General features: G+C 44.2%; 1 protein-coding gene across 2 annotated transcripts in view; it reads left to right on the forward strand.

Moving 5' to 3' along the window:
- LOC116971861 (collagen alpha-1(XXI) chain-like) overlaps positions 1-14,131 on the forward strand; it is a 165,516-nt gene that overhangs the window by 97,102 nt on the left and 54,283 nt on the right. For both annotated transcript variants that reach the window (XM_033019024.1, XM_033019023.1), the window contains one exon: positions 11,011-11,064. In XM_033019024.1, coding sequence (XP_032874915.1) covers positions 11,011-11,064 — 54 coding nt within the window. The remainder of the gene's footprint in view (positions 1-11,010; positions 11,065-14,131) is intronic.

The following is a 14,131-nucleotide window of genomic DNA, read 5'->3' on the forward strand; positions in this document are numbered from 1 at the left end:
GTACCATTCTTGGTTGTGACAATAAACTTGAACTTGAACTTGAATCCTTCTTTTTGAAGGACAATGGTAGCAGGGGCATTGGGACATCAACATTGCTGATTCTAAATCCTGGAACTATCCCCAAAGGCTTAGTACAAATGCCTTCACCAGAAGACTGCAGCAGGTCAAAAGAGTCCTCACCATCATTTCAAAGACAATTATGTATCTTATCTTATAACTTTTAAAATTTTTGATCTTAGATGTGTGTGTGTGGTGTGTGTGGAGTGTGTGTGTGTGTATTTATTTGTGTCACATGTACTCGAAAAAACTACGCACTCACGGGAACATTTTTACATATTCCGGTAAAGATTTATCCCATGAAATCAAAAATTGCATTATCTGAAAATTTCATGCACTATTTCTCGAGTTATTTATGAAAATGTTCACAAATCTCAAATAACTTGGAAAATAAATGAGATGGTCTTACTGAATGATGATGTCCCGTGAGCTGCCGCCCCGCTCCCCTCCTCTCTAATTCTCTCCCCACCCCTCTCCCCCTTCTTTCTCTCCCCCTTCTTTCTCTCCCCCTCTCTCGCCTCCCCTCTCTCGCCTCCTCTCTCTCCCCCCCTCTCTGCCCTCTCCTCCCTCCCTCGCTCCCCCACCCACCCACCCTCTCCTCCACCCCCTCTCCCTCTGTCTCTGCCCCCTCTCTCTCTGTCCTCACTCACTACCCCCCCACCCCTCTCTGTAGATGCGCCTGCGAGTTGGGGGCTATGCGTCAGTGGATAGAGCGGGTATGGGGTAAAAGGAGCAGAATAAAATTAATATATCAAGGGGGTGGTTCGTGTGTGTGTGTGGGGGGGGGGGTGTAGTTAGTGTGTGTGTGCGGGGAGTAGTTAGTGTGTGTGTGGGGGGTGGTTAGTATGTGTGTGACGCCGCATGGCGCCCCCCGGCACCCCAACGGGTCCCACTTGGTCTAGTAGACAATAAAGCTGCCTTTGTCACATATCAAACCTAAATAAAAAACAGAACATGAAAATGCAGATGAAGTAAACATTGGTGGTTTTATTGACAGTGAGGAAGAGAGTCTTAGTCTACAGAATGATATTGAACACCTGGTAAGTTGGGCTGGAATTAAAGTAAGATGGAAATTAAAATTAAGTATAAAGTGATGCATTTTGCGGGTCAAATATAGATGAGACATATGCCATGAATGGTGGGCCCCTGAGAATTATTGAGGAACAAGGGTCTTTAGTGTACATGCCCAAAGGTTTTGGACAGTAGCAACTCAAATAGATGGTGTGGTGAAGAACATATTTAGGATGCATGTCCTCATTAGCCAGGGCATAGAATATAAGAGTAGGAATGTTTTGTACAACTTTAAACAGTATTGGTTTGGGCACTGCTGGAATATGGTGCACAGTTCTGGTCAGTGGTCACCGCGTTACAGGAAGAATGTGATTGCGCAGGAGAGAATGCTGTTGAGATGCACCAAGACTTTCCTTTGCTTTGCTTGGAGCAGAGGAAGTTGGGTGTGTCCAGCTACAGTTGTACCAAATAATGAGAACATTGGAATAAATAGGGTAAATGCAAAGACTCCTGTATCCAGAGTAGTGGAATTAAGAACCAGAGAACATAGGTTTGGAGGGTTGGAATCTAAATACAGTGCCTCAAGTGGGAATGGCAGCTGAGACTCTCACAACATTCAGGAGGCATCTGGATGATCATTTGAAGCACCAAGGCATGTGAAACTAAAGACCAAGCATTGGCAAGTGGAATTAGTATAGAGAATTAGAACTAGATCCTTGATGGTCAGTGTGGACATGGTGGGTCAAATGGCCTATTTCTGTATTCTGTGAACCAGTTCCCTTAAGTTAATTCCAAAGTGGACACATTCTTAAACTTGGTGCCAACTTGTTCAAGAAATAAGAAAGCTGCACTTCATTTAAAATATAATAGAAATCTCTGATTTTTCACTCACTCACCCACTCTGCCTTCCTCCCCAGCCCCCAAATGACTGCTGCTGGTTGAAATTTCAAATGCTGCGAGTGATAGGTTTTTGCAGCTTTCGTCATCAAAGGATATGGAGGAAAGGCAGGTATATGTGTTGTGGTACAGAGCATGCATGGTCTAATTGAATGATGAGACGGGCTTGGTCAGTCGTCACTTGTTCCTGTGTTATCTGTGCAGGAACTCTTTAAAAGCTGCTACATTGCTATTTCACTGGAAGTTTGAAAAGCAGGACACTGATTAATTGTGTGTCACACCTTTTGGAGCAGCTGTGGAATTGAGCAGTGGAATATCAATTTTTAACAGAAAGAGAATCCGGAAAAACAATCAAATTGAAATGCAAACATCACGTGATAAAAATAGTTTTAAGATTTGAAAAGGAAAAAAAGCACCAAGTGATTTTAAGATTTTTATATTATTGATTGTTCATCTATAACATCACATCTGTCAGCAAGCTGTAATGCCCTGCTGATGACTTATTATGACAACCTTGCAATTCAGAAGAAGCTGTCAGAACAATTTTATTTTTATTACATAGTGATATGGCAGGAGAATTTAAGAAACTGCTTGGCATCATTTCAATGGAAGAAATTAACTTTCAGACTGATATGCGCTTTTGGTCTAAATTAGTACCTGTGTCAAGACGAAGATGGTGTCAAATAAGCTGTCATTTAAAATATCTGAGATGGAATGGCATCTAAAATAGTTAGTCTTTCCCCAAAGTTGTGCATTGCTGTTGTATCCCAGTGGGGTTTTGTACCTCCCTTACCAAAGACACAGCAGGTGATTTGGAGAACTGCTGCAGAAATTCAGAGCTTTTGACATTATATCTATGTTCAATTAGACATTAACTGCAGGGTTGCCTCCGGTTGCTTGGCTTTTGTTGACTACTGAGTGAATCTTAAAGAGCTGAGTACAAGAGGTTGCAGGAAGACAACAGAAAATTCGATTATAGGGCAGCAAATATCCACTATGATTTACATACTCCGTAAGCCGTGGTTGTGTAGGGCCAGTGGGCTATATGTCTATTTGCCAGACCATGTTTATCAATGTATCAATAATCTTGGCTGCTTTGCTGAATCAATTGAACTGAATCCAAAGTCAAAGTTGAGTTGTTGAGTTACATGGTACGCACAGACAATTCCAACAGTGCTTTGCACACAGACCATTTCCAATAGCTGTATCTCTAAACTAAACAAAACAGGGAATTCTGACATGGCTATTAGATTCTCATTAGCACATGCAAATGCACGCTATGATTCAATATTACATCTGCATGCATGTGAAAGGAAAGTCTTACCAAAGAAAGTGGGTTCCAGTAACTTTGGGAATCATAATTCTCCACGTGCATGGTCACTGTTGGCTGAGCTCTTCCCATTGAGTAGGATTGCTATTCTTCACGACACACAAACAAGATCCATAAAACAGATGTTCCCTTTCCTCAGCTGATTAACAAAATTGAACACTTTTAAAAAGGAAGCTGAGGATGTGGACGTGAATCCCTGAAGCATGATAGCTTCCTTCTGTTAATATCCGCTTGTAATATACTTGGGATAAAAAAAACATTTGAGGAGAATTTTGTGGAACATAACTGCGGGGTCATCAATAAATGCAAGCTGGGGCACCCAAGCTTAAAACTCCTCAAGCGCTTTACCTGAAGGCAGTGTTGGTTAACAAGCCATGTGGCTGGAAACTGCGGAGGAGTCCTTAACTCACAGCAAGCTGAAGGAAAAACAGCTGTTGCAACAACCAAACAGGACAAATTGTGGGAGGTGAGTTGTCAGAAAGAAAGGCAGGCTGCACAAAGTTAGTACATTTAATCATGATTGTACTTCACTGCTTTAAATTGAGGCATTAGAAAATGAAGCCATTTATTTTTAGCAGAAAATGCAAACTTCAATCCGTATGCCAGCTGTACATCAGTGATATTTATAGTCTTGCCAATTTAGCTGGAACTTAAACAATCACTGTTAACATTAATACACTTGTTAATACAAGAGCAAACATTAAACAATCTAATACGATCACTGAAAGTACACATTGTGCAATCAATTATAAAAATACTAATGCAAAGACTAAAGGTCATACTTCATGATTTATATTTTTTAATTTCACCACGTGCCAGGTTTCAGTACAAAATTACTTCAGACAGAATCTGGATGAAGAGAATAGAAATAATTAGAAATCATTTTATTGCCACACATAGTTGATATAGTTGATATTGATTTTAAACTTGAAAATGTACTTGATTGCAAGCAAAGATCACCTGCACTTCTGAATGTATATTGTACTTTCTTACCTGTGATAATGTGCCACAGGTACCAAGGGATCAGGATGGGGTGAGGAGGGAGGAGGAGGTGGTAAAGGTGGCCAACTGGCATCTAGTCAGAAAAGTGGTGGGGTGGGTGGGGTATATTTCAATAGGATATGTCCTTGGGTTCATCAGATAAGCATCTAATGTAGACATCAGGTGGCACAGTGGCACAGCGGTAGAGTTGCTGCCTTACAGCGCCAGAGACCCGGGTTCGATCCTGGCTACAGTGCTTGTCTGTACGGAGTTTGTACCTTCTCCCGTGGGTTTTCTCCAAGAACTTTGGATTCCTCCCACCCTCCAAAGACGTACAGGTTTGTAGGGTAATTGGCTTGGTACAAACTATTAAAGTTGTACCTAATGTAGGATAGTGTTAATGTGCAGGGATTGCTGGTCGGTGCAGACTCGGTGGACCGAAGGGCCTGTTTCCATTCTGTATCTCTAACCTTTAAACTAAAATCAAGCCAGGTTAGTATACCTGCCAACATTTGAAAATGAAAAATCTTACTCTGAGTGCGCGGGTTGACGGAGGACGAGTGCCAAAGGCGCGCGCCCATTACGGGTGGTCCAGGAATTAGCTCCTGGAATTGTTAATTTTTTTTAGTAGTTTGCCGATATCGCGCTATACATTCAGAGCTGCCAAGTTTTGTCAGAGCATTTCAGTATTCTAGTACCTGAAAATCAGTATTTTGCTGAGGAAATCAGTATTTTTACGCGGTGCCACTTTGCTGAAATTGTTTTATTTTTAACGTGCGCTTATACCCATGTAAGAGTACAAGAATGCATAACTTGTTTGTGTATTTGTAATACAGTTTATTGTGTATTATATGTCATAGCTGCTTTCTTGCATTTGTCTAGAAGTTTATCGTTGAAAGTCATTTGGTAGCAACGTTTCACCATGGCCAATTAACTCTCCCTCTCTCCCTCTCTCGCTCTCTCGCTCTCCCTCTCTCTCGCTCTCGCTCTCTCTCCCACTACTCATCTCTCTCTCTCACTCCCTTTCTCACCTCGGCATTGCCGGAATCATTTGGCGTTTTGCAAAGACAATTGCATCTGCAGTTCCTTCCTATTGAAGAAGAACCCTGGCCCGAAACAACTCCTACAGGCATGATATTCACCTCCAGAAAAAAAGTAGGAAGTATTGGCCGGGAGTCCAGGAGGCTGGTTAGGCCCCCCCAGTGGGTGCTCCTGTATTTTCATTAAAATGAAAGTGATTCCCAAGCTTTCTGCTGGTAGTTTATATAACAATAGACAATAGATAGACAATAGACACTAGGTGCAAGTGTAGGCCATTCGGCCCTTCAAGCCAGCACCGCCATTCAATGTGATCATGGCTGATCATCCCCAATCAGTACCCTGTTCCTGCCTTCTCCCCATATCCCCTGACTCCGCTATCTTTAAGAGCCCTATCTAGCTCTCTCTTGAAAGTATCCAGAGAACCGGCCTCCACCGCCCTCTGAGGCAGAGAATTCCACAGACTCACAACTCTCTGTGAGAAAAAGTGTTTCCTCGTCTCCGTTCTAAATGGCTTACCCCTTATTCTTAAACTGTGGTCCCTGGTTCTGGACTCCCCCAACATCGGGAACATGTTTCCTGCCTCTAGCGTGTCCAAACCCTTAATAATCTTATATGTTTCAATAAGATACCCTCTCATCCTTCTAAACTCCAGAGTGTACAAGCCCAGCGGCTCCATTCTCTCAGCATATGACAGTCCTGCCATCCCCGGAATTAACCTTGTAAACCTACGCTGCATTCCCTCAATAGCAAGAATGTCCTTCCTCAAATTAGGGGACCAAAACTGCACACAATACAGAAGCTTAGAATTTTTCTAACACACAACCAGTAAAATAACTCCCAAAAGATAAATATTTCATGAAATAAATGACTTCATACAGCTAAAAAAATCTTTATAAAGAATGTTACATGAAATGTCTCTTTGCCTAGCACTGTGTGCAAACAGCAGAGAAAAAGTGTTGGGGGCAGCCATCTTCTGCTTCAGTAAGGGAAGCTGGTCGGTGATTGGTTGCAACGCCCCTCTGATTGGCCGCTGAGTGACCAGCGCATTATGTGATTGGACACAATGCCCTTGGAGACAGCGGCTGATTGGGCGGGAATTTTAAGGGAAGCTGGTTGGTGATTGGACGCATCCCCTTTAGAGACAACGGTTGATTGGCCGTTTTTTCCCCCTCATTTCAAAATCGTACTGTTCTGATTTTTCACACTTTTTTAACATAAAAATCGGAACAAATACGATAAAATCGGACTAGTTGGCAGGTATGGGTTAGTGATCAGAGAGATGATGGCAAAGTTCAGGCATCCATAGTGGTCCTTGGTTGACATGGGTAGGGGGTGTCCAGTGAGTGGGAATGATGGAGATGTGAAGGGCTGATTGGAGACGTGAGGTGTAAAAGATTATTATGCAATGCACCTTCATGAGGTTGCAATCCAGTACTGAATTACAATTCACTGGTTGGCCCAAGGATGGTTTCTCCAGAAACACTGTGTTTATTTTTCCCAGAGTTAATTTAGTTGACGTAGAAATTGTGCCACATATGTAAACATCATGCATCTAGCAGAGTATGGAGATTTAGTGACTGAGTACATTCAAGACTGACATTAATGGATCGTGATATATAAAGGGCATCAAGCAATAGGGGTAAGGAATCTTGGATTTCAATTATCTTATTGAAAGGCAGAAAAGGCCCAGGGTCCAAATGGCCCGCTCCTGCTTCTAGGTCTTTTGTTGTTGGGGAGTGTGTCACCAAATTTTAAGAATGGTGGAAATAGTTGCTATTACACTTTACTCTGTGGTAAGCTCAGGTTTACTGAAATAAATAGGAAATGCAATTTAGAGTGGACAATTAACCAACCAGCATGTCCTTGAGAGGTGGAAAGAAATCAAGCCCACCCTGAGGAAACCTAAATAGTCAACGGGATAACATGCAAACTCCACATAAACACACTGGCACTCAAGACTGAACCTTCTTTACTGGAGCATGGGGCAGCAGCTTAATTAGTTGCACCTCTGTGCCACCTTCAATGGTGAGGAGCTCTGCTGTGACATGATGTGGGAGAAGAGCTGGTCACTGGGCATTAGGCTGTGTAGATTATCTGAAGCTGAGTAAAGACATAGGCAACCAGTAAATGGTGGATAGTAATTCTAAAATGACATGTTTGATTTAACTTAAACTGCGTTGAGATGAATGTGAACCATATGTGTTTGATGAACTGATTCTAAACCTCAAATAAAGAGACTGAGAATTCTTTGTGGTCCGCACACTGTAAAACATTATTGGGCTCGTAGCAAAAAGAAATGTGGATTTCTACTGCAAAATATTGATTTTGGCAAATGAACAATGTTCTTAATTCTATCAAGAAGATTTAAGGCATACTCAGGTGTGACCTAAACTAGAGCGTGAGCCCCAGGCTGAGCTCAGCGATCGTTTGCCTGCTTCTGCTGCTGTTGGAGGTGAGACGTTGCGTCGCCCCAGGTTCTTGGGCCTGTCCCACTTTGGCCGACAGTTACGCAACAGGCCGTTGGCGCGCAAAGATTTTGTTCGCTACAAAGATTCTGGAGCCCCGCGCGATGTCGCGCACAACTACATACCCCTCCGCGCTTCTCAGTGGGACCGGCCCCGCGCGGCCACACGATGCCCGTGCGCCTCAACACGACGACGGGTTCACGTAATTTGCATGCCAAGGACACCTAAGTGGGACAGGCCCTTTCGGCAGCAGGGAATGAACTAATTTCATACCAGAGATCAAAAGTCAAGTAATAGAACAATCCATTAATCTACTAAAGCACACCTATTTGCAGAAGAAATGTGTAGGAAGGAACTGCAGATGCTGGTTTAAACTGAAGATATAGATGGTGATGTTGAGAGATATGGAACAAATGAATGAAAGATATGCAAACAAGTCATGATGATAAAGGAAATAGGCCACTGTTAGCTGTTTGCTAGGTGGAACAGAATCTCATATTTCGCTTGGGCAGCTTACAGCCCAGTGGTATGACTAGTGATTTCAAGTACGCAAGTCGCACCAGTTTCTCATTCTCACCTAGCAAACAACTAACAATGGCCTGTTTCCTTTATCATTGTGACTTTTTTGCATGTCTTTCATTCATTTGTTCTATATCTCTGTACATCACCGTCTATATCTCTTGTTTCCTTTTCCCCTGACTCTAGCCTCAAGAAGGGTCTCGACCCGAAACATCACCCAGAATGCTGCCTGTCCCATTGAGTTACTCCAGCATTTAGTGTCTATCTTTGGTCATATTTGCAGAGGTTCGCATTTGAAAGATTTTCATGCAGCAGTTGTATACAGCATGTGGGTAGATTCTGGCTAATGAGCTAGCCTTTCATTGACGTTGCATATATGCAGCTATTTTGCATTACCGCGGATGTAACATGACAAGCGAGAGAACAGCAAAAAGGCAACAATGGAGAAGAAGCTTTGTACTTTGGGAGGGAACGTGTGGAATGGAGGGGCAGGGAGAAGGAAAGGGCAATTGATGAGATGTGTAATGAACTGAAAATTCACTGTAGAATGAGAGATACCTGGCATCACAATAGTACACATAAATGATTTGTATAGGATGAGTGTAAATGGTGGATTGATGGTTGGTGCAGACTTAATAGACAAAAGAGCATGTTTCCCTGTTGGATCAGTCGTCATCTCAATGGCTTATACCATAGAGCAGTATATGTTTAAATAGCCAAATTTGTGTGTCCAAAATAATTTTAGTTTTTACACCAACTTGATTCCAAACTGATAAAAACAAGAACATTATTTTTGTTTTAACACTTCTGTATTGCACAATCCCTCAGTTATGTAAATACCCTCATCCTCAACATCTTCATTGAGTAAATATGTACAAAAACTGCAGAAAAATATGACGTGTTACAGTTTGGGAAGTCTTACATGGGCAGGACCTACACAGTGAATGGTTGGGCTCTGGGTAGTGTTGTAGCGCAGAGGGATCTAGGACTGCAGATGCATGGTTCCTTGAAGGTGGAGTCGCAGGTAGATCAGGTGGGCAAAAAGGCTTTTGGCACATTGGCCTTCATCAGCCAGAATAATGAGTATAGAAGTTGGGAGATCATGTTGCAGTTGTGTAAGACGTTGTTGAGGCCACATTTAGAGTATTGTGTTCAGTTCTGGGCACCGTGTTATAGGAAAGACGTTGTCAAGCTGGAAAGGGTGCAGAGAAGATTTACGAGGATGTTGCCAGGACTAGAGGGTCTGAGCTGTAGACAGAGGTTGAGTAGGCTGGGACTCTATTCCTTGGTGCCCAGGAGGATGAGGGGTGATCCTATAGAGGTGTATTAGATCATGAGAGGAATAGATCTGGTAGATGCACAGAGTCTCTTGCCTAGAGTAGGTGAATCTAGAGGACATACGTTTAGGGTGAAGGGGGAAATATTTAATAGGAATCTGAGGGATGACTTTTTCCACATGGTGGATGTATGGAACAAGCTGCCAGAGGAAGTAGTTGAGGCAGGGACTATCCCAATATTTAAGAAGCAGGTAGGCAGGTACATGGATAGGACAGGTTTGGAGGGGTATGGACCACATGCTGCCAGGTGGGACTATTGTAGCTGGGACATGTTGGCCAGTGTGGGCAAGTTGGGCCAAAGAGCCTGTTTCCACACTGTATCACTCTACACTGTATCACTCTATGAGTGCATTCTATAAATTTAGGGTCAAGACCTTGACCCCCTTCCTGGTCTCCCCTGCCAAAATTCATGAACACATTAAGCCAGATGTAAAAGACATAACTGTATTCAAAATAGGAACATTCCCAGATGACTGGGGACTGGAAAACCTAACTTGGAAATGATCTGGCTCGATGCTGACCTCTGGTGCTGTCTGTGTGGTGTCTGTACATTCTCCCTGTGATCATGTGGGTTTCCTCTGTGTGCTTCAGCTTTCTTCCACATCCAGAGACTTGCCGGTAGTTTAATTGGTTGCAATACATGATTCCTTCATGTAGGTTAGAGGCAAGAAAGGATCAATGGGGAGTTGATGGTTATGTTGGAGAGAAAGTTCCGGGATATGGGAAATGGTAGGATGACTGGGACTGGTTGGATTGCTCTCATCTGGCATGGACAAGACTGGGTGAATGACCTCCTGTGTTGTACGATATAGATATCCCATCACAGGTGGTGTCCACAAGAAGAATAGATGCACTGTCCAGACATGAGTGTTGGGTTCTATTTCAGAAGGTTTTTGCAACTGTTCTGGAATTCTGCCTTATCTGAGTTCAATGAGTTTATTCCTTCATTGTTTAAAACATATATATAAACAAAGACATACTTGTGCAGTGGTTAATTTGCTCAAATACCAGCCAAAGCTCTCAACCATTGATTACAATCATGAGTTTGAATCCCATCATGGCCACTGGGGAAATTCAAATTCCTATAATTAAATCAATCTGGAATTAAAATTAAAGCTGGTTCCAAATGGTGAAATAACTAGATTATCTGGAAAAAATACAATTGGCTTTACTTATCCCCTTCAGGTAAGGAAGTCTGACCTATATGTGACTGCATACTCACAAAAGTTCAAAGTGATTGACTCTTAACTATTTTCTGAATTTGGGAATAATGAGAGATGTATAATAAATGCTGCCATTGTTGATGACATGCACAAATATTTTCTATGCTTGAATAATGTTATTTCTTAAACAGTATCTCTCCTTCTTCTAGGGGGAGCATGGTAACCCTGGCTTGCCAGCAAGAGATGGACGCCCTGGGCCACTGGTAGGATCACTCTTTCCCAACTTCTGAATTCTGCATTTGTTTATTTACTTCCCTTCCTTTTTCTCTGGGTGGGAGAGATCACTGGCATGATGATCTTCCACTGTTTCTCTTCATGCCTTAGTTAATAAAGTGCAAGTCAACAAGCTAGTAATTTGATCATTGGAGTGGAATGTGAAGAATTGCCACGAAGTGTGATCAGGTATTTAAACACAAGGTCCGGTTCGGAGACATACTGATGATTGAAAAATGTCTGATTTCATTCCAAATCCTCAGCAAGTGAAGCAGCCCATGCTATTATATCTGGCTCAACTACTTCATCTGGCAGCTCATTCCATATACCCACCATGCTCTGTGAAATGTGGCCCTTGGGTTACTATTAATTGTTTCCCCTCTCACTTGAAACCTATTCTCTCTAGATCTTGATTCAGCTACCCTGAGACAAAGACTGTGCATTCACTCTATGATTTTATGCACTTCTATAAGATCACCCTTTTGTCTCCTTCTCCCCCAAGGAATAAAGTCCTAGTCTGCCCAATCCTTTCCTGTAGCTCAGGCCCTCGAGTCCTGGCAACATTCTGATAAATCTTGTCTGCATACTTTGCGGCTCCATGGCACCTTTCCTGTAGCAGGGTGATGAAAACAGAAGACAATACTTCAAGGGCAGCCTCACAGCATCCTGTACAACTACAGCATAACGTCCCAACTTCTCTACCTTGACTCCATCCTATCCCCCTTGGTTAAATCCCTCCCTACCTATGTTCAAGACACCTCAGACACTCTCCGTCGTCTCCACGCATTCCATTCTCTAGGCCCTCACCCCCTCATCTTCACCATGGACGTCCAGTCACTCTACACCTCCATCCCCCACCAGGATGGTCTCAAAGCCCTCCGGTTCTTCCTCGACCAGAGAAGCAACCTATACCCAGCCACTGACACTCTCCTCCGCCTAGCGGAGCTGGTCCTTACCCTCAATAACTTCACGTTCGACTCCTCCCATTTCCTCCAAATACAAGGCGTAGCTATGGGCACACGCATGGGCCCCAGCTATGCCTGCCTATTTGTCGGTTACGTCGAGCAATCCTTGTTCAATACATACCAGGGCCCCATCCCCGACCTCTACCTCCGCTACATCGACGACTGCTTTGGTGCCACCTCCTGCACCCGCACACAACTGACTGACTTCATCCACTTCACCACTAACTTCCATCCGGCACTCAAATACACCTGGACTATTTCCGACACTTCCCTACCATTCCTTGACCTCACTATCTCCATTGCAGGTGATAGACTTCTGACCGACATCCACTATAAACCCACTGACTCCCATGGCTATCTGGACTACACTTCTTCCCACCCTGCTTCCTGTAAGGACTCCATCCCCTACTCCCAATTCCTCCGTCTACGCCGCATCTGCTCCACGGATGAGGCGTTCCACACCAGGACATCTGAAATGTCCTCATTATTCAGGGAACGGGGGTTCCCCTCCTCCACCATAGATGAGGCTCGCACCAGGGTCTCTTCCATACCCCGCAACACTGCTCTCTCTCCCCATCCCCCCACTCGCAACAAGGGCAGAGTCCCCCTAGTCCTCACCTTTCACCCCACCAGCCGTCACATACAAAAAGTAATCCTCTGTCAGTTTCGCCACCTCCAACGTGACCCCACCACTCGCTACATCTTCCCATCTCCCCCCATATCTGCCTTCCGCAAAGACCGCTCCCTCCATAACTCCCTTGTCAATTCTTCCCTTCCCTCTCGTACCACCCCCTCCCCAGGCACTTTCCCTTGCAACCGCAAGAGATGCAACACTTGTCCCTTTACCTCCCCCCTCGACTCCGTTCAAGGACCCAAGCAGTCGTTCCAGGTGCGACAGAGGTTTACCTGCATCTCCTCCAACCTCATCTATTGCATCCGCTGCTCTAGATGTCAGCAGATCTATATCGGTGAGACTAAGCGGAGGTTGGGCGATCGTTTCGCCGAACACCTCCGCTCAGTCCGCAATAACCAAGCTGACCTCCCGGTGGCTCAGCACTTCAACTCCCCCTCCCACTCCATCTCCGACCTCTCTGTCCTGGGTCTCCTCCATGGCCACAGCGAGCAGCACCGGAAATTGGAGGAACAGCACCTCATATTCCGCTTGGGGAGTCTGCATCCTGGGGGCATGAACATCGAATTCTCCCAATTTTGTTAGTCCTTGCTGTCTCCTCCCCTTCCTCAGTCCCCCTGCTGTCTCCTCCCATCCCCCAGCCTTTGGGCTCCTCCTCCTTTTTCCTTTCTTGTCCCCGCCCCCCCCCACCCCCCATCAGTCTGAAGAAGGGTTTTGGCCCGAAACGTTGCCTATTTCCTTCGCTTCCATAGATGCTGCTGCACCCGCTGAGTTTCTCCAGCTTTTTTGTGTACCTTCGATTTTCCAGCATCTGCAGTTCCTTCTTAAACATTCTCTACTCAATTCCCTGACTGATGAAGGCCACCATGCAAAAAGTTTTCTCCACCACTACATTTAGCTGTGACTCCACATATATAGTAGATCTATGAGAGCAGGTCAGAATATAGACATCCCACAGTAAATGACTCTTAAGCTGACATCCTATAGCTCTCCCACGATCTGCAAGGCAGAGTTTAGGAGTGTGGTGAACACTCTTCATTTCCCTGGCTGAGTGTAACTCCAGCATACCTCAAGAAGCTTATTACTATCTACGGCATTTCACCCCACTTGATTGGAACCCCATCCATCACCTTATGTATCTATGCCAACTACAAAATGCATCTCAGTTACTGGCCTAGGCTATTCCTGTAGAATCTTCCAAACTCATTTGCTTTACATGGACTTAAGATGCAAAGCAAAATATCTGCAAGTTTCCCCTGAATCCAACACCATCCCGACTTAGAAATTTGTCACTGGGTTCTCATCACCATTGGGTCTAAATCTTGGAATTCCCTCCCAAACAGAACTATGGGAGTATCTTAACCAAAGGGATGGCAGTAGTTCAAGGAAGTACTTCACCTTCACCTTTTCCAGGGCAGTTGGAGCTGGGAATAAGTACTGACCTGCCTGTGAAGCCTAAAT

The sequence above is a fragment of the Amblyraja radiata genome, chromosome 4, assembly GCF_010909765.2.
Source record: "Amblyraja radiata isolate CabotCenter1 chromosome 4, sAmbRad1.1.pri, whole genome shotgun sequence".
NCBI classification, from domain to species: domain Eukaryota; kingdom Metazoa; phylum Chordata; class Chondrichthyes; order Rajiformes; family Rajidae; genus Amblyraja; species Amblyraja radiata.